General features: G+C 40.2%; 1 protein-coding gene across 1 annotated transcript in view; it reads right to left on the bottom strand.

Moving 5' to 3' along the window:
- Window positions 1-13,642, bottom strand: part of LOC149071649 (patatin-like phospholipase domain-containing protein 2) — a 36,788-nt gene extending 23,146 nt beyond the window's left edge. Inside the window, exon 1 of the mRNA XM_089247623.1 lies at window positions 13,196-13,642. Within this exon, the coding sequence (XP_089103749.1) occupies window positions 13,196-13,355 (160 nt within the window). The 5' untranslated portion in view covers window positions 13,356-13,642. The remainder of the gene's footprint in view (window positions 1-13,195) is intronic.
- Window positions 13,643-21,221: the final 7,579 nt, after the last annotated feature.

Genomic DNA, 21,221 nt, shown 5'->3' with positions numbered 1-21,221 from the left:
ACATCGGATATCCGAGGGGTGATCATGAGGATAGTGTTGTTAGTTAATTGTACGTAAGATCTTTGTGATCAATGTCATGGTGTTGTTTGCAAAAGTACTGTGTGTGTGTTTCTCACTTAGAATAATACTAATTTGGGGCTTGTGAAAATAAGTAAACATTATTTTAATTTGTAAATTTTACTTTCTGAGTATATTTCAATCATATCCGTTCAGTTTTTAATCATGAAAATTGCGTTGAAAAATTTAATAAACAATTTAAATTTTTCTTCAAAAAAGTCATGTATCCCTCCATTTTTTTCGAATGTGTCTTAATAAAAGAACATTTTTCGGAAAATTAAAAAAAATTTTAAAAACTATTTAGTGAATTAATTTGACATGAATCAAGTCATGTAAAAAACCCATTGCTTTTATGAAGACTCTTTTTGTTGATTTTTAAAAATGGATTAATACTTGCTGGGGTCAACCGAACCTTACGACGCCAGTTACGCACAGAATTTTCACAACGCCAGTGAAGGGTTAAGAACGTTGTTTCAGCGTAATGAACTTATGCATCGAAGTTCATTTGCCATGCAGAAAAATAGTTCATTCATTATTCTTTCATTTCTCGACTTTGAAATGTTTGACACAAGGATATTTGTTTACAAGTTGCCGGTCACGGTCCGCACTACATTTCATTTCACGCGAGTCTCGGGTCACTGACCCACAGTTATGAAATGCGTCAAGTGAAGCACACGTACTTACAATGCACATAAAGGATAAGATACACACCGATCATAAGCGAAAGGATTCCGCTGCCAAGTCGGAAACAAAGATATGTCGGTCAAGGTCAATTATTTTTTCTAAACAAGCTTTTGAATAAAGCAGTTGTTTATTGATGATTGGAAGCAAGATCATGGAATGTTTCATGTAAATTCGGACTCACTGTCAAGGATTCCAAGTACGAAAATACCCATAAACACTGGTTAATTGGATACACAATGTATTCGAAAAAGAAAAAACCCATTATTCTTTTGAGAGAAGGAAAAAACCGTACAATGTCCATGTGCTAATAGTTTTTCCTCAAAATAAATAAATCATTCGTCAGAGCATTAAAATAAAATTCGGTATTCAATTATAGTTTGGCGCGATTTTGTTTCCTTCTGTGTCACAAGGTCACGAAATGTTGACTGAGCCGATCAGGGAAAAGAACGGCAGTTATATTAGATACGGACTGAAAGTCTAGAAAAACGAAGGTGATGTTACAAGTGGTTTTCTTTAAAATCGTTTGGTAGAATTTTCTGCCGTGACGGGATCGCTTTACATGTTCACGAAAAGACAAAATCTATGCGGACGGACGGTTTCTCAGACGTGTTATATGCAGGATGGTGGGGGATCACGGATGCCATCTGTCTTCAGCTCGCAAATGATACATGGAAACGAAATCCCAAAGCCTGGAAGCGTATAATTACCTTACCTAATGACTCCAAAAGAAAACATTCGGAGGGCTTTCCTCCAGAGGTCGAATCCCAAAACAGGCCCGCCCCTTCCCCTTAAATCATGCAAAGACATAGTACTAACTTGGGAAGAATGAATATTACGAGAACGTGATGACAATCTTAAAATTTGAACTGGGGGAAAAAATGGGGAGGGGAACATTATCGTAAGAGCCAAAAATATCGTTTGATGAAGTTATCTAGTATGTACGATGGCTTTAAAGGCCCTGAGCATCCATATGAACAATAAAAAACAATAGGTAGCAGCATTTGAAGAGCTTATTTTCAAAAGGAGAAACATTTTCACTTTTTTCCGAAATGCACTTTTTAATGGTTTGTGAATCTTTGGGATGAACTCTGAAATTATACAACCAGGATTATTCAAATTGGCATATTTTTGATAGAAATTACAATTTAAAGTTAGACGTTTCTATCATAAGGGAAACATATCCTTTTTTCATAATCGATGTCATTTATTTTTATTTGATAATAAATAATTAATAGAACCATTATCATTTTACATAGTTCAATACATCCGTCATGTGTTGCAACGACCGACGTACTAAATGCGTCTGGTTGACGATTTTAGCCAGGGCTTATTTTAGGGGTAGGGCTTATATTAGAAGCATCCTGAAAAATCATGCTAAAGCTAATTTTCGGTAAAACAAGGTATTGGTAGGGTTTCAGCTCTCTCTCTCATCTTTTGTTTTTAAGAAAACTGCCAATTAATCAACATCAACTGTTGCGGATACTTTCTTTTCCTCACAATTGCGCCATCCAATAAGGCGATTAACTTGGCGGTCATCCAAAATGAATAGTTACAGTCTCTCTCGATTTTGTTCGGCTTCGACAAAACCCGTGATTTAAAAAAAAACCAGATGGATCCGTTCGAGATTTTACCAGATGGAAGTTCGTTACATACGCAAGCGGGTCACGGACAGAGTCGGGTGATTTTTACGATTTCAAGATATGTTTATTTTATACCAGACAGGGTGAGATAAATAAAAGCCGAGGAAAAAAATGGTGTTCTGGTGCGTTACGCTACTGCATGTATTTCTCGAAGTGGAAATATTTTCACCAATGCGGTTCTAGTGTTTAGGCGCCGTACCAAGGTTTACGCTTCGACGCTACGAGGCGGTGCGTGTCCAGTACTCAAGGTACTGAGGTTGGCCAGTAGTGCCAACTATATATCCTAGAAACCTTGCAGTAGTGGACGACTCGTTCACGGGACCATGATTTAAAGAAGAGTTTCTCGAAGTGAACGTCGTGGGTCCTAGAGGCGTAGACAAACGTCGTCAAAGACATCGGGTCGAGCAGAAGATATTTATGTTTGTTGCCTACTCATTGGATAAAAAGAACCAGAGTTTACCCGATTTACGCAATTACTACTTTTATGAGGGCACCGGAGATGTAATGATCACATAGCATGACAACTCCGGTATGAAAAGTTTAAAAACCACTGATTTCAGGGCAATGAAGTACGGAAACAGCTGAAGAAATAAAGCAATGGGGGACGAATAACTAGCACACAATGGAAGGACTAAAACCAGGTGAACCACATTACCAACTGGACCACTATTGTGTCGTTGTGTGGAAGGTCGCACCTCTCCGCCACAGATTGACAATTCGCATGCATCACGTCGCCATGGGCACGATATTTTCTGTGCGTGATTAATTAATTGGCGTCTGACACAAAATTTTCAGAATTCTGTCGGCATGTTCACCAACTCGGAAAGTAGTGACTAATTCACAGAAAAGTCGAAAATGATTATTTTAAACCATTTTTATTGAACAATGATACTTTTTGGCTCCTGAAAAATTTTGCTGGTACACCTAGTTTCTTCTTCAATATTTGTCAAATCCCGCCCTATGCAGCGATGCCGAGATAGCCAATAAAAAATTGTGCTATGGCGATAATTAATCTACAGAGTTTGTGTTTCAACTACTGGTGGCAGTCGACCATTTTATATAGCCTATGACAGTTTTCGATGAGATTATCGTGACTACGATAGCAACTGACCAACATTTTCAGAGGACATCTGAATGTCAAATACGGACAGCAAAAACCAATCAGACAATGCTCTATATCCCAAATGACAAAATAAACGGAACAGCTTTGACGAAAAAACCCTTCAAGGAATCATAACCATTCATGTTTGATACACGTTTCTACCTATTCCTTCGAGATCAATAATTAAAGTGTGGCATACATTCTTTTAATTACTACATGAGCATGGCTAAGATCGTTTTCGCATGACCCCCGAATCACATAAAAGACATTCATTCTCATATAACGCCCAGAATAATTATTATACACGTTCTTTCGATCAAAATCACACGCGATAATAGTTTTTTCTTTTAAATTCGTATAATTCATAGAAAGTGAAATCAGCATAACTAGTTTCGTTGTTTTAAACCAGAGTTCCAGTTAAGTAAGCAGGTAATATATTGCGTCACGGTCTCCAATTTTCCTTTACCACTATGGTCCGATTTCGGTTGCACACAAATGCTAATTAGACCGGAATCTGCCTCGCTTGAAGCCGATAAGAATGGTTGTCGGCCGTTATATACACAATCGAGTCACATCATTGTAGCCACCTCATACTGGGCATAGCCAATGAAAGTGTAGGTAATTATATGAGTGAAAGATAAACGTAGCGAGCTGACGACGTGAATTTGTGAGGAGAGATCCATACATTCTGAAAATATATAGGTCGTTATTGGCGGGTTAAACGAGCGATTCATTCCACACGGCATCTTTAAGCAGTTATCGGAATGGTGTGATTCGAATATGTATACATTCTGATTCCAGTCGAAGTCTCTAGAACAGCGTTTCTCAACCAGTGATCCACGAAGATGGAACAGGTAAAATTCACTGCAGAATCCGAAATTTAATTCTAATTATGTGAAAATTATTTAATTGTATGTCAAATGCTAGTAATATTTTCACATAAGTTCAAATAAAAGCCTCAACCAACTTACTAATCTAATGACCTACAATACTGAGATAGAGAGTGCGATATAATTTACGGCCATTAGCAGAAAGCGCGTTGTCGGAAATCAGACAGCAATGTGAGAAAAAAAAAAAGGGCCACTTGGGCAATTGACTCCACAACCCGAATTATGAAGACTCCATTTTAGAGCAAGGATGCTCAATCTTTAGTGTTCCACGGACCCCGTGTGCCAATAAGATGAAGGCCACCCCGCCCCCTCCCCGTGTTAGTAAAATGTACACCACGCGCGGGACTCCTAAAAAAATAACATTCACTATACAGCAATTAAAAACAAACGAGTTCATTATTTTCCCATCCACGCTCACTACACCCTCCCCGAAATTTATAGGACCACCAAAGGGTCTGTGGAATCCATTGAAAATCCTCATTAAAGAATGGCAGAAACGCCCACTACTGGTTTTTTTTTCAAACAACGTAGGGGCCGTACAATGGCTTGTTGAAGGCCCCCCCCCCCCCGAGCAGACTGTTAACCTGTCTTCATCTACATAACTGAACCCCATCCACTAAAATCGAGGCTCCGGTTGCCCTTGCGTAATTACAACCCTACAACATACAATACGCATAAATGCTGTTAGCGTTCCGTGGAATTGTTTCAGACATTTAGAGGTCCTCGGTTCAGATTGTTTCAGGAAACGCTGCACTAGAAGACCCTTAAAGCCCCTCATAAATTCTCACCATAATTGACCGTCACCAAAACGTAAAAAAAAATTACACGTCGAAGATAAAAAATGACATTACATCAACTTTGTAAAAAGAAAGGTTTGAAATCTAGGCAAGGGGTTCAAGGCCGAACCTTTCCGCGGATTATGAACCTTAGTCTCGAGTCTAGAATCTTCATCATCGAAATAACCGGCCTTGACTGGTGATATCATTACTTAAAAAGAGAAAAACCCGTGATGGAGCAAAGGTATATAATTTCATCTCATAATAAACCTCTTGCGTCACACCCACCATATAACACATTAAAAATAGCTATTTCTCTCTCTCTAGGGGAACCATGACGTGCTAAGAAAATTATCATTCGTTTTCAGGCTGAACCCTGAACATAGTATCGATGACGCGATGTTCCGATTCCAGTTAATGGGGTACCGTGTCAGACATCGATAAACGCCGCGAGACGCTGATGTTGCGAGAAAAGAGGTGCGGGGGGAAAAACTGTTGAGCTTAACGTTTCTGTAAATTTTTTTCTAGATAGAAAAATGACATCATGTCACAGCAATGCGAAATATCAGCCGGGGATGGCGTTTCGTAACAATCACCACCTGACAACCGAGTCGTTAAAGACACTAGCCTCCCCATTCAACGTGTCTGAGTTCGGAATCAGCTTAAAACTACTTGCCTCCATCAAACTGGCTCTCGTGGTCACGTTATGAGAAAATTGAATGTTTCACAATTTGGAAATGAAGCTTTTTAATCCTTCAAGAGGCACAGAAGAAATCACAAATCAACTAATCCCCATCATTAAAAAAAGAAGAAGAAAAAACCAAAAAAACACGGCATTTTGAAGTAGGCCGCCTTCCAATTTTCAAAATGCAAAAAATAATTTGTATTATTTGTATTTGGTTATTTTATATTACTTGATATAAACCTTGATTTTAATCACTACTCCAACATTTTAAAATCTGGCATCCTGATTTGCAAAAACTTTTTAATGAAAATAAACAAGAGTGGATGAAAAAACAGCTATAAAAAGATAGCGGTAAGAATGATTTTTCTTCTTATCTTGAATTTATGTAAAAAATGAAATAATGAATTGAATTGGAAAAGAGGGGATATCATTCAGTAGAAAAGAAACATGATACAGTAAATACGGAAAAGAAACCAAACTAAATAAATAAAAGAGTGTGAGGGTGTGTGTGTGAATGAAAAATATATACGTCACTGCCAAAGCTACCCTTGGGCCCCGAGCCGAATGGGGGAACCCCCCCCCACAAAAGTTTTCATTTCTTTTGCATAATAAGCCTTTCAAGAGGGGGCCCGAGAAGGTACACTACGGCCCTGATCCTTATATCGATCCCGATGATTCGAAGTCATCGCCACATCGGCGTATTTTTTGTGTGTGATAATTATGGCCATTTATAATTAGCCATAGTTAACCATAATTATTACGCTTAGCTATGGCAATCCTAACGATCAAAGGAATCTGAATATCGATATCTTAGTGCCTCATATATAGGGATTGACATATGGAGCCGGCCAAAACTCGAATTTCGGACATTGGCCGGGTCGACTGGGCTATCCACTTCGAGCTTTAGCAGTAACATATATATAGTACAATATATCTTCTTTTTCCAAGCACAGTTTTTTTTACTATCTCTTGAAGAAATATTCTACTGTTTTGAAATTTTCCTGACACTTTCTTGTCTGATCCCTGACCTACACAATTTTTTCTCTGACTAGATTGAAGGAACCCTGTACGAGAATCGGAAGACGTGGTGCGAGCCTCCTTGATGTACCGACGAGAAATAGATCCCTGAAAGTAGTCGTTTCGTTGCTAATCGTAATAATAGAAAATTGTCGTACCGTCTATGATATATATACGAGAGCCGAAGAAAAGCACGTAGCACGAACAGTGTGGACGCAGCTTCATATTAACAGGATGACAAGCAACGTGCGACGAGTCAGTGGTTCGTTAAGTTCTGCCGGTTGTCGGTATATCAAAGAGCATTCGTGTCGAGAAGCCTGGACTATGTGGAAGGCAATCATTATTTTTTAACCTTGTTCCGGCTGGCAAGTGTGACCCTGCGTAGAACGCTGACTAAAACAATGAAAAGTTCTCCGACGAGCAACAAGCATTTCAAACTCACTCCAACGAATTTATGATGCATTTTCCGAGACGACGCGTCCGGTAAAATGGACACTTTATCTGAATGCATGCGGAAAGAGATTTCCCAACCATCTAGAAAAGGAGCTCGAGATATGCAGATCTCATTTTTAAACGAATAATTTGTGTCATGGTCATTTCTTAACTCTTCGCCCATGAAAAAAAAATGATGGAAGTGACACGAGAACCAAGGCCATTTTTACCGACGCGCTTCCTGATACTTTATCTGGTCGTGGTAAGAATGACAACGACCCCAAGTCTTATTTCTGTATGATTGGGGACGGGGCGGGGATGGCGCCAAAACTCTCTCGAGCAGGTGAATAACTCGATCACACACGAACAGCGGAAAACGGGTTTGATTCTTATAAGTTTGGGTCGAGCATAGGAAGCTTGAACAGATCAAATACTGCCAAATACCTTCATCATAATGGAATAATTCAAGGTTACGTCGATTCAGTTTTATTCTTCCAGAATGCGATAGTTTTCTCCAGATTCCTATAATCTCATGACAAGCATTTTAATATGTAACATGGAGGGTCTCTGAGAAAATGTGTCTATAGATTATTATAATTAGACTATGACGATTTTTTCAGATTCCCCCAACACCCATCACATTAAGGCGCGTATACATTAGCGCGCCGATCATGTAGCGTACACAAACTTCCTTTTCTTTCCTTTGTGTTCGTTGAAAAAAAAAACCCCGGTCAAAGCCTCCTAGATACTGCTACTACAGAGGTAGCATCTAGGAGGCTTTGATCCAGTTCAAATTGCTTACATTACATGATAAACGCATAAACGCCTTTACATACCCAAATCCTTGTCTCGATTATCTCTACCGAAATCGGACGCTGCGTACCTATTCGGACACACAGTAGCTACGTAACGGTTTAGTAGAATGAGCACAATTGGTATTATAAAACAAGCATAATTTTTATTTTTGATAAATGATGCTTACAAAAGTCTTGCGTGAACTGTGGTACTTTTCTAGGGGGAATCCGTGAAGGTCTTGCTTTTTATGTAAAATTTTCCTCTAGGGAAAAACTATTGTAACTTGATTGCCGTTTTATCCCGACACAATGTTACCTACAAACAACCCGGGGTCCGCGAGGTTATGGGGAAAAGTGAAGGAGGCTCCACGTTCATATATGTCACACTATTCAAACTGTCATGGGCAGTGCCGTCTGAACGGATGGGCCCACCCGGAGGCCTCAGAAAAACGAGAGGTAGTTGAATTTTTCGATAATTTTCCAGGTAGGGCCTCAGAAAAATCACTTGGCCCGGGGGCCCATGATGCTCATGGGTCGATGGAACCCAAGGTTGTGTTTTTGAAGAAGCCTTGGTCAATACGGAGTGAAGGTATACCGTGGAATAGGTGATATTAAATTTTGAAGGTCTTTTTCAGATAAACAAACATTAAGAGCGTTTGCTGTAATTAATAAGTAAAAGTAAAGCTTATGATGGAATATAGACATATTCAAAAATTTCTAAGTTAGTGATTAAACTTGATATCACTTGGTAAATACCATTGACCATTTGTATTATACCAATGAATGGTTGAGTCTGTCTTGGCAATAACGCTTGCTCATTTTGCTGAACCATGTTCAGGTCATGCACTCTGATGGGCTAATCAGACCAGCTACATTATAGAGCCGAGACTAGAGCTATGCTCTAGAAAGGAAGCAAACCCAAACACGACCAAGGACTAGTCATTTCATTATTTTAGTCAAACACTACCTTATGTACATAATGGCTAATCAGGTCAAGACATACAGTTTTTATCTAACTCGGAACAGCTCTTCCACCCCAGAGTAGGTGTGGCAGACTTACTACAGCAGCAATTTTTGGTGCTACGATCTCTCGTCCACAAATGAGCCCAGAGTTATTTAGAACCCATGAAACCTCAGAACACACCGTTTGGTAAATTGATGAATGTTTTATTGACTAGAACTATCACCACCCTCCGTGAATGTCGGACAGCTTACCAATAACGCATCTTGCAGTGTTTATCTTTGTTTTATTGCTACATAAAGGATGTTATGCGGCATATAAATAGCTATTATCTATACTGATGGTTCGAATGCATGCTAATAATAGTCATGCAAATATTTGGAACAGAAATGAACTATAGCCAGTCACAAATTACAACAGAAACATTTACGCTACAAAAAAAAAAACGGCATTCCTCCACTCTTCCTGAATACCAGGATGTGATCTGCGGATGTAAATGATAAGATAAGCGTGGAAAAAAAAAAAGGCGGGGGACAAGGTCCTGAATGTGATAACATAAAAATGTCGAAAAGATTGTCTTTTCACCTGTTACGATAACAACAATGTCGGCTTTCGATAAGTTATGGTGAAAAAACTACAGGAATGAGATAATGAATCAGTAAATGACATGAGGCGATTGCGTCACAAAAACAGTGAGAATACCACAGCTTTCAAAAATTACAAGATTGTCTTTCTATAATGTAAACCAGGGATTGGTAGATCAAATATAAAAAAATTAGGCTCCAGCCAAATTTCTTAGTAAAAAGAAATTCTCAAGAAATTTTTTTTAAATCTTTTCGTAACTTCTTTATATGTTGGTAGACACACCGACTGAAAATCCCAAAAAAAAAAAGAAAAAAGTTTAAAATCACTTTCACACTCCAATTCAATGAGTGCATGTAGAAAACATTTAGGCACTAACACAAATTTTCCAGTCGCCATAGCAGCTTGGGATTTGTCATGCACTGTAGTAACCACAGACACATTTCAAGCTTACAAAAGACAAATAGGTGATCCTAGTGTGATTCATACAATTAACTTTAAGTTTACAGAGAGGATATACTACTACATTCAAAAAAAGTTCCAAGACTTATTTTCTTACAGAAGAGTGAATACAGATGGAAGCTGTTTAGTTGGTGTCCTTTGAAGTAACTACCCTGCGCAATTATGCCATTGTTCATACAAAGTAAATGTAGATTTCAAACTTTTTTTTTTGTCATGTCCTCCAGTGCCTGCTTGCACTGGAGGTCACTGCTTGCTGAACTTCTTTGGAACCCGATAATTGCTGCTCCCATATGGAAATTCTTCATCTGAGGAAAAAGGAAAATTCACATGGGGCAAGATCAAGGGAAATAAGCAGAAGCATTGGAATATGATGTTTTGATAAGTAATATGACACCAGAAAGGATCTGTGAGATGGCGTCTTGTCCTGATGGAGCACCCACGACTTGGGCCTTCCAAAAGATCTGGTTGTGTCTCATCAAATCATACAGGCGTTTAAGGACTTGCAGGTCTCTCCTGGTGTCATATTACTTATCAAAACATCACATTCCGATACCTTCACAACCAGCTTATTTATCCCTGATGATGCTCCATGTGACTTTTTCCTCGGATAAAGAATTTGCTTGGGGCAACAACTCTCAGGTTCCGAAGAAGTGCAGCAAGAAACAACGAAGACACTGGAAGTTGTGACAAAAAAAAAACAACAACCTGCGATTCATTATTTAGTCCACTTCTTTGTACGAACAACGACAAAAATGTGTAATTGCACATGGTAGTTATTTTGAAGGAAACACCAAATAAACAGGTTCTATCCGTATTAATTCGTTGGTAATAATAAATAAGTCTTGGAACTTTTGGAACACAGTGCCATATTGATCTCACATAATTTTGTCTATAAGCTATACAATCTGGTGACAAATTCTTCACAGCTACTACTGACATCACTACACCCAGATCCATCTCCAGACGATTCATTAATACTTTCTTCTAATATTGTATTTTTCACTATTTGTGATAATTGAGTAAATTGAATTTACAGCAATTCATCGAACTGATACATATAGGCCTACCATAATTTGAACCCTCAAGGAAAAAATATGGACGATTCGTGTTCAATCTTTATCAGCTGAATAACCAAGAAAACAGTGCTCAAGTTTAGCAGTCATGGCAACCTGGGATTTGTCCAGCCCGGTTCATTGGCAACAAAAATGTGAAAGTGCAGTGAAATTTTTAATTCAAAGTGTTTTATTTTTATACAAGGCAAATTATGAAAATACTGTGTAATTATCATGTTGATATCAGTGTCATAAAAAAAATTTATTGTATAACAGATAAAAGTTTTGACCATTCAATGATTTAACTTGAAAAAATGAACGAAGAAACACTAGAATTTCACAGATAACTAGTAAATCATGTATCAATATTCCACAACATATCAGTCTATGAATGTGCAGACCTACCTACACACAGAACCCCATGAAATTCTAACCGAAGTATAGTCGGCTTCAGGGCCCCGCCCAACAAACCCCAAGGTGAGATAATTGAATGTAGAAAGATTAACATCCCAGGCATGGATTTTAATTGCCCAGAACCCCACAAACCAATGATAAAGCCTTGGTCATCTTTCAATAAAACATTTAAGCATGTAAAAGCCCATTTAAGCAAATAATTTTCCTTGGTTGAGTGTTTATAGTGTTGGACTCGCATCATGAGGACCCGGGTTCGAACCCCACCATCGCCATAGTGGTGGTAGACTGAATTTGGTTTTCTGTGGTTTCCAACTTTGAGGAACGAATGCGAGCGGGTGTAGGTTCAACACTCCAAGGGTCGTTGGCTCAAATCCAGCTTGTGAAATGATTTTTGAATAGATTTCTGAATTGAACATTCACACAAAATACTAGCTTAAACACAAAAAACTTTTAGACTTAGGTACAGCACATTTCTGGTACAACTCATTTGGTAAGAAATTGCCGGAGGCGGTAGACCAGAACTGACCCAGTTTGAAAAAAAGAAAGTCAAGGAGTCAGAGTCAGTAGCAGTAGTAGAGGAAGTACAGGGGTGTGAGGAGCACAGGCGGTAAGATGCTCATCTATCACCACAAAGGCTGCTACCAGGTCCACGGGTTTGATCCTGGAAAACGAAACCAATAAGTGTTTCTCAAAGTGTGCGTTGTGACTGCAAAGTTACATCACCAAACTTTGTCAGGGGCATCATGAAAAGCTGGAAATATCAATTTCTGTGGCAATTTATACTTTGAAGTGGTTATTCAATAAGGGAAAATATCTACAAAGCTATTCTGGGGAGCTGATAATGAATCATAATTGGGCAAGGGAGCCATAGATAACAAAAGTTTGAGAACCACTCACCACAAAAGTTTGAGCGACCGGGGAACGAGACCAACCTGCCCCCCCACCTCCCAGTTGTGGACCTGCAAAGGAGACCCTCATGGCAATGACATCTTGTTACGATTCCCAAGAGCATGTAGATTGTGGAGTTCAGTTAGTCTGCAACTAGCAGGCAGTATTTTTAACCCGGTTGGGGGAGTGGGCCGGAAAAAACATTTTACACGGCCTTTGATGAGGTTACGACAGCTCTATTACACACCCTACAAAACAAAATGAAAACTGTGAGACACTATATAAGAATTTTTTCTCCTGACGGGGAAATTATGAACTTTTGATTTCCCCCCCCCCCCCATATGCATATTGAGTGCTCTTTGAGGCAGGGGCCCGTAACTATAATACAAAAAACAGCCAATTTGGGACATTGAAAATTTGTGGTCCCTGGGCATGCCCCCCCCCCCACATCCTGGAGTAGGGCCCCTAGGCTGCGATCTTTTGCGGGAGGGGGGGGGGCCTGGTCAGACTACTCACAGGCCCCTTCTATAGTTCATGTAAAGCGTGAAAAAGCAAAAAAGTTATAAGAATTGTCCCGGGTCTACAGCCCTGGGCTTGGGGGGGGCATGCTAGAAACAGACCCTGATCTCTCCGTTAATGCGATCAGTGGTGTCTAAACGGGGTGAGCCAAAGGGGGGGGGTCTACCCTAAATTATAAAAGATCTATAATATATATAAATTGGGCCGGGGGACCCTATAGAATGGTAATTAATGACTTACCTAGAGGGACCCTGCATATCAAAGCTGCGGCAGCGAGAGAACCAACCGAGGCGCCGGCGATCTTTTTGACGAGTATATGCGGCGCGTACTCCCTGAAGCAACTGGCGACTCCAATGTGATAAATGCCCAAAAAGCCGCAGCCAGCAAAAGACAGATTCATGTCGGGAAAATGTCGTCTGCTAATATTTTCCGGAAAAATAAATAAATACAAAGGAAAAACAAAAAAAAAAAAGCGAATCAATCCGAACAAACACTGAAACTGGGTCTCGTTCAAAAACAACCGAAAACCCAACCTCGTTCAGATCAACCCTTTGCAATATAAATTCGCCTCCAATGTCAATATATTAAAAAAAGCACAATTTAAAAACAAAAAAGATCTGTTTCTCTAATTCGCCATTCATCAATCGAACTAAACACACGCTCTGACTTGTCACAGCGAAAAATTACGTGTTTTTGAAAGGAAAGCTGTTTGTTAGGGTTGCTTACAACTAATCCCAAAGCTCGGGAGAATATCGCCAATATTTGGCGAGAAAAGACGTTCATGATGCGATTTAAAAAAAAAGTTATGGCGAGATATTTTGGCGTGTTTAGCGATAGTATGCCAAATGTGTAACGACCACGATTATATATCCAACATCTGATAGGTCGTCCGACATCACCTTAGATGACGTCACGGACTACACCCACATGACGTCAGAGAATAATTTATATTCAATGAAGTCTCGGATTTTTTTGATCCATAAAGAAGGGAAAAAAAATTGTAAAAAAATGATTGGATTTTCCTTCTATCATCAGTTGCGTTCTTGTGATTGGAGGAATAAAGAAAGAATAAAATAAATAAAGAAAAGAATGTAAAAAAGCTCGAGAAAGAATAAATCAAGGCCAAGTGCGCCGCCGTTAAAACCAGTGAATACGCCGCAACATAATCAAATACGCAACTAGTGGGTGGGAAATAAATTGTAAACAAAAAAATGATGCGTACGATTGTTTACAACAAAAGAAATAATGATTTTAATTGGCGGAAAGTTTTGGCATTAAAATTATTATTCTTTTGTGTTAAAGCCAGGATTAGGCCGGTATTACACTGTAAAAGTTTTGTAAAAGTGCTTTGATAAAACTTGAAAAATACAACCAATAAACTGATCGGTTGGATAAGCTTGAATGTAACCCATCAACTTATTCTTTGTATTTTTCAAGTTTTATACAAGCACTTTTATAAAACTTGTATAGCGTAATACCGGCCTTACACAATAAAATTTTGATAAAATCCCTTTTATAAAACTTGAAAAATCTAACCAATAAGGTTATTGGTTTACATTCTAGAAACTGCAACCGGTGGACTTATTGACTGCATTTTTCAAGTTTTATAAAAGGACTTTTACCAAACTTTTATAGTGTAATACCGGCCTAACACTATAAAAGTTTGGTAAAAGTTCGTTTATAAAACTTGAAAAATTCAACCAATAGGTGGATCAGTTAAGTTCGCTCGAATGTAACAGATGTGATTATTGGTTACATATTTCAGGTTTTATAAAATAATGTTTATCAAACTTTTGTGTAATACCGGCCTTAAAGCCAGGATTACACTTTAAAATTTTGATAAAAGTTATTTTATAAAAAAATTGTAAAAAAAACAAGCAATAAGCCTGTTGGTTTACCAGGGCTGCAACTAGGGGGGGGGGGGAGCAGGCGGGTCTGGTGCCCTGGGTGCTGAACCAGAAGGGGGCGCTGAATTTACCCTTCAACTGTTTCTTCTGCACTACAACTGGCGCCAAAATGCCGGCTTGCCCCGGATGACAAAGTATCTAGTTGCGGCCCCTATTTAGTCCCGGATCCAGAGAGGACCGTAACTAGGATTTTTGCCGCCCGAGCAAAACAATACTTTGCCACCCCCCCCCCCCCCATAGCTTTAAAATTTGATAATTTTGTAATGGTGTTCTTTGTTCCCACCTATAAAACTGCCGTCCCCTAAATTTTGCTACCCGAGACAGTTGCCCCCCAGTTACGGCCCTGCCCCGGGCCCCAAGCTGGAGCCCTGTCAGCTTGGGGGTCATGTCCCTCCCTCAAATTTATCCAAACAATTCCTAACAAAAAAAAATGTTTTTCGCCCTTTCATCCCGGATTTTGCGCCCCTCAGCCCTACAGCCGACAGAAAACATTTTCTTTGATTTTTTTTTCGGCCAATGGAACATTTTTGTACCCATTTTGCGCCGTGCGGTCGCAATGGGTCACATGGCCAAGCGCCGCCCATCCGGGGAAAAAGATGAAACCGCATGCAAAATCTGCGCCACAGTGAATAAAAGGCGTTGCGAACGTTATTCCAGCGTGCAACCATTCCAACAGTTGTAACATACGGGATATTGGCGCACTTCAGTAATACTGAAAAAGCAGACATGCATCTCAATATGAAATACTTAGCGTAATTCCCGCCCGTGAGAAGTCTGACTGGATGGGGGGGGCTGACAGGGCCCGGGACGGTTATCATAATTTTTTTACTTTTTCACGCTATAAATTAACTACAGAAAGGGCCGCTAAAAGTCTGACGGAGGGACCCACAAAAGATCCCAGCCTAGGGGCCCCGCTACAGGATGTAGGGGGCCATGCGGGGCCCACACAAAAGATCCCAGCTTAGGAGTCCTGCTCTAGGATGGGGGGAAGGGGAGCATGCCCTCTTAGAATATGTTCCACAACAGTCAAAGCAAAGAAAAAATTCGGCTTCTCTCACTAGTGTTATCCCGGCCTAAGGTCTGGATTACACTATAAAAGTTTCATAAAAGTTCATTTATAAAACTTGAAAAATACAACCAATAAGCAGATTATATTATTACATACGAGTTACGGTTACATTTGCTCGAATGTAACCAATGCTCTTATTGATGATTATTGTTTTTTTTTCAAGTTTTTCAAAAGAACTTTTATCAAACTTTTATAGCGTAATCCCGGCCTTAGAAGAGATTGAACAAAAGCAGGGGTTCCCCCCCTCCAACGTTTTCAAAGTTCATTTTGCGACTCTAGAACGTACTAAAGAGCATTTATTGTTGCGCATATATTGGGCGTGGTTTTCATTTGAATCTGGTGCGAGAACTTAAATAAGGGGCCGTTCAAGTATTACGTAAGCAAATTTTCAGCCATTTTTGACCCCTTTCCCCGCCCCCTTGTCAGCAAAAGTAAGCAAAACTCCGGACCCCCCCCCCCTCCTTGTCAACAAAATTTCGTCATCAGCTCTGCCCCTCTGAATCCTAACACATATTGGTGGGATCAGAGACGTACACACACGGGGGAGGGTACCCACCCTCCAAGCCATATAGGGCAAGAAAGCCCACGGACCAAATATGGTCCTGGGGGGTTATCTGATGCGGCCTGCCCTCCTCAAACCTAATTTTGTGGAAATGAACTAAGCGGCACATTTTCATATCGCTTAAATGCCCCGGGACACAGTTCCAGGACACTTAAGCGATCCGTGACATATTTAGAGATCCCTTGAGTGACACGTAACGTAGTTGTAGAGCAGTGGTTCTCAGGCCTTTGGTAGGCCGCGGCCCGGTACGATTCTTTTTTTTTTTTTTCTGAGTGGAAGGCCTGGTCATAAACACGACTACTGGAAAACGAACGGGGATATATATGAAATGATGAATCACTCACGGCCCGGTTTGACTCTTACCAGAGCCTGGTACCGGTGGTTGAGAAACCCTGTTTTAGAGCACTTGAGTGAACCGCACCCCCCAGTGCTGTTCTACATCACTCAAGTTACCCGCGGTGTTATTTAAGTAATCCGCGGAATATAATTACGGATCACTTGAGTGATGCATGGCACATTTCCAGAGCACTTAAGCGGCCGTACACATTTCCAGAGCACTTAAGCGGCCCGGCCGTACACATTTCCAGAGCACTTAAGCGGCCGTACACATTTCCAGAGCACTCAAGCGGCCGTACACATTTCCAGAGCACTTAAGTGGCCCGGCCGTACACATTTCCAGAGCACTTAAGCGGCCGTACACATTTCCAGAGCACTTAAGTGGCCGTACACATTTCCAGAGCACTTAAGTGGCCGTACACATTTCCAGAGCACTTAAGTGGCCCGGCCGTACACATTTCCAGAGCACTTAAGCGACCGTACACATTTCCAGAGCACTTAAGCGGCCGTACACATTTCCAGAGCACTTAAGTGGCCGTACACATTTCCAGAGCACTTAAGCGGCCGTACACATTTCCAGAGCACTTAAGTGGCCGTACACATTTCCAGAGCACTTAAGCGGCCCGGCCGTACACATTTCCAGAGCACTTAAGCGGCCGTACACATTTCCAGAGCACTTAAGCGGCCGTACACATTTCCAGAGCACTTAAGTGGCCGTACACATTTCCAGAGCACTTAAGCGGCCCGGCCGTACACATTTCCAGAGCACTTAAGCGGCCCGGCCGTACACATTTCCAGAGCACTCAAGCGGCCGTACACATTTCCAGAGCACTTAAGCGGCCGTACACATTTCCAGAGCACTTAAGCGGCCCGGCCGTACACATTTCCAGAGCACTTAAGCGGCCGTACACATTTCCAGAGCACTTAAGCGGACGTACACATTTCCAGAGCACTTAAGTGGCCGTACACATTTCCAGAGCACTTGAAGGATCCGTGAAACATTTAGAGATCACTAAAGTGGCTCTTTAGGGCACTTATCAATAGGAGGGGGGGAATGTTACTTCAAGTGCCCACAAACTATCGAAATGTTTTTCTCGTTTTTGGCCCACCCAGTAAGATGCCATTAAAAATATTTCATATTTTCATAAAGGGTGGTTGATGACGCAAGCATTTTACAAACCCCCCCCCCACCTCCCCCCTTGTCATCAATAGTTAGCAAATCGAAACCCCCCCCCCCCCATCGATGATGACGTAATACTTGAACGGCCCCTAACTGGAAAAGAAGAGATGAAATAAAGGGAAAATTATATAAGTCCAGTAAAAACACTTCACTCATAGTTAGAAAAACTGGTGGCAGATGGCAGCACTACACACAACAAGCATTACAGAGAAACAATAAACTTCACGTGTCAGGTTTCACTACACGTACACGAACATTCCCGCATGTACCGATTCGTTGGGGGTGGGTGGGGTAGCAGTAGTAGGTAGGGCCTCCAAAAAATGGCTCGGGGATTCATGATGTTCTTAAGTCAGCCACCTCGTTGGGCAATTTGCCTGTTGTGGCGTTGTATTTGTGTTTGTATAAAGAAGAGGGAGTGCTAGAGGCAACAGGCCTACACGACGATACAATTACTCAATCATTACACTTCACTGATAGTTAGAATGGCAGCACTACACTTATATAACAAGCATTACACAGAAACAAACTTCACGTCAGTATTCACTACACGCACATTCCAATATGTACCAATTCGTTAGCGATTCCGCAGAGGTGCGGAATATTGACGAGGTGCATGTGCGGTTTAGTAGTAGTAGTAGTAGTAAGTGCTAATGCGGTCTTTATCTCATCAACCGTTCGTCGTAGAGGTATGATTCCAATTTAAAAAATGTTCAAAAGGCTTTCGAAAATCACCCTGTACCAGTTGTGAGAGTGAAAATACAGTGTGTCACAAAATAAAAATAAAAATCTCAATTTTTTATACGTTGCCCCCACCCCCTTGTTCTCCAACTTCCAATTAGAAAGTTGTTGCCCTGTATCTCCTGAGGCCAACAGAAAAAAAAAATTCCATGCTTTTAACTGCAATATCCACTGAGATATTTTAATTCGAAAATCGGAGGAGAGTTATGAAAGAACAGCAGAAACTAACGGACAACGCTCCCTTCGTCATCGTTTATGCCAGGCATCTTCAACCCGTTGTTCGCGAGCACCCACCACGGTGCTCCCTGAAGTACCCGGAGTGCTCGATGCTCGTATTCAATTTCGTGCTCGCGAGCACTTAACACCTTGGAAAAATTGCAGTCAAGGATTGAAATCATCCTTTTTCCGTGCATTCGTATTGTTACCACAAGCTGACCATATTTCACCGAAAAAAATACGACAGTTTTGGATCCCAAATACGGGAAATTCCCAGTTGTCGCCAAAAGTTAGCAAAACGGCCAATTATGACCAAAAAAACAACTGAAACTTCAATTCCCAAATGGCGGAAAATGAAGCGCTACTGCAAATCGCGGTGGATCAAACTATAGTTCAGGCATCTTCAGTCCGTTGCTCGCGATGCTCGTGTTCGATTTCTTGCTCGCGAGCACTTGATCAACATTCCAATTAAACACTTTAGAGGAATTTCATTCAAGGATTGAAATCATCATCATTTCATGCAATCATTCGTATGTTAAACTTGCAGCAAGGGTGCTCTTCTTCTGATGGCGGGTAAAGGCAGTGCTCGCGACTGGGAAAAGGTTGAAGATCTCTAATTTATAGTGTCCTTTCCATGGCCCCCACATGGGGTGGGCTGACAAGGCTCCAGCTTTTGGGCCCGGGAGGATTTTCATCATTTTTTTTTTTGTTTTTTCACGCTATAAATTCCTTATAAAGGGGGGGCCCGTCGTGAATGTCTGGTCGGGGGCCCGTAAAAGATCCCAGCCTAAGGGCCCTGCTTCAGGATGTGGGGGCCATGGTCCTTTCCTAACCTTTGTCCGATTTTTGAATTCGAATATCTCAGGGAATTTTGCACTTGTAAAAAGAAACTTGGCGTTTTTTTTTTGGGCTAAATAAAGACAGAGCAATTACTTTCTAATTGGAAGTTAGGGGGACGGGGGACCATACAGAAATTTATATTATTTTTATTTTATATGTCGAACTGTATTTCACTCTCGATTGGTACACGGTGATTCCTGAACACATTTTGAGCATTTTTTAAATTGAAACTATACCTCTACCACGGACGTTTGAAGAGATAAAGGCCCGCATTAGCAGTTACAGGACACCGTGTATATAGGCTACATTATAAAGTACTATTACATGCAAAACATCATTTAACCGGAACTACTGCTGTCACCTATCGAATAAAAAATACAACTACTGTGATCTCTTCGATTGAAATTGATGACCGGTTTTTGATTAGTGAGCTGCATTGAAAAACTCAACATAATATGATATTAACAAATGTTTTTTAAGCAATAATAGTAATTGAATTGTCAAATTTGATTCAAAATTTTAACAGTTAATGTTTGTGTGAGGTAAGTTAACATTAATAACATGCGCAGGAATTTTTATAATTGTAATCGAACTGGTTCTTCCCGATTGCAATTTTGAAACCCCAAAGATCGTTTTGGTAAATTTTACTTACGTTAATTTACCGCAAACAAACACCAACTGTTAAAATTTTGAAGCAAACTCGACAATTCGACTAATATTATTGCTCAAAAAATATTTACTAGTATCATACTATATTAAGTTTATCGATACAGTTCATAATCAAAAACCGGTCGTCAATTTCAATCGAAGAATCACGATGTTGCATATTTTATTAGGCCGATACTACACCATAAAAGTTTTATGAAAGTCCTGTTATAAAACATGAAAAATTCTACCAATAAGCTTATTGGTTGTATTTGCCTGAATGTAACCTATGAGCTTTATTGGTGATTTTTTAAAAATTTTACAAAGGGATTTTATCAAGCATTTATAGTGTAATACCGGCCTTAGATAGGTGACAGCAGTAGTTCCGGTTAAATGATGTTTTGCGTGTAATATAATATAGCCTATATACAGGGTGTTCTGTAAGTGCTAATGCGGCCTTTATCTCATCAACCGTCCGTCGTAGAGGTATAAGTCCAATTTAAAAAATGCTCAAAAGGCGTTCGAAAATTACCCCGTACTAGTTCTGAGAGTGAAAATACAATGTGCAACAAAATGAAAAATATAAAATTTTACATGGTCCCCTTGTCCTCTAACTTCCACTTAGAAAGTTGTTGCCCTGTATCTCCTGAGGCCAACAAAAAAAAATACCACGTTTCTAAGCGCAATATTCGCCAAGAAATTTGAATTCAAAAATCTGAGAAGAATTGTGAGAGAACAGCAAATAACTAACGGACAACGCTCCTTTCTCTCAT

The sequence above is a fragment of the Pholcus phalangioides genome, unplaced genomic scaffold, assembly GCF_987345545.1.
Source record: "Pholcus phalangioides strain wild (caught in Gottingen) unplaced genomic scaffold, Ppha-v1.0 ptg000018l_1, whole genome shotgun sequence".
NCBI lineage: Eukaryota > Metazoa > Arthropoda > Arachnida > Araneae > Pholcidae > Pholcus > Pholcus phalangioides.
This window is presented reverse-complemented; position numbering and strand designations above follow the sequence as displayed.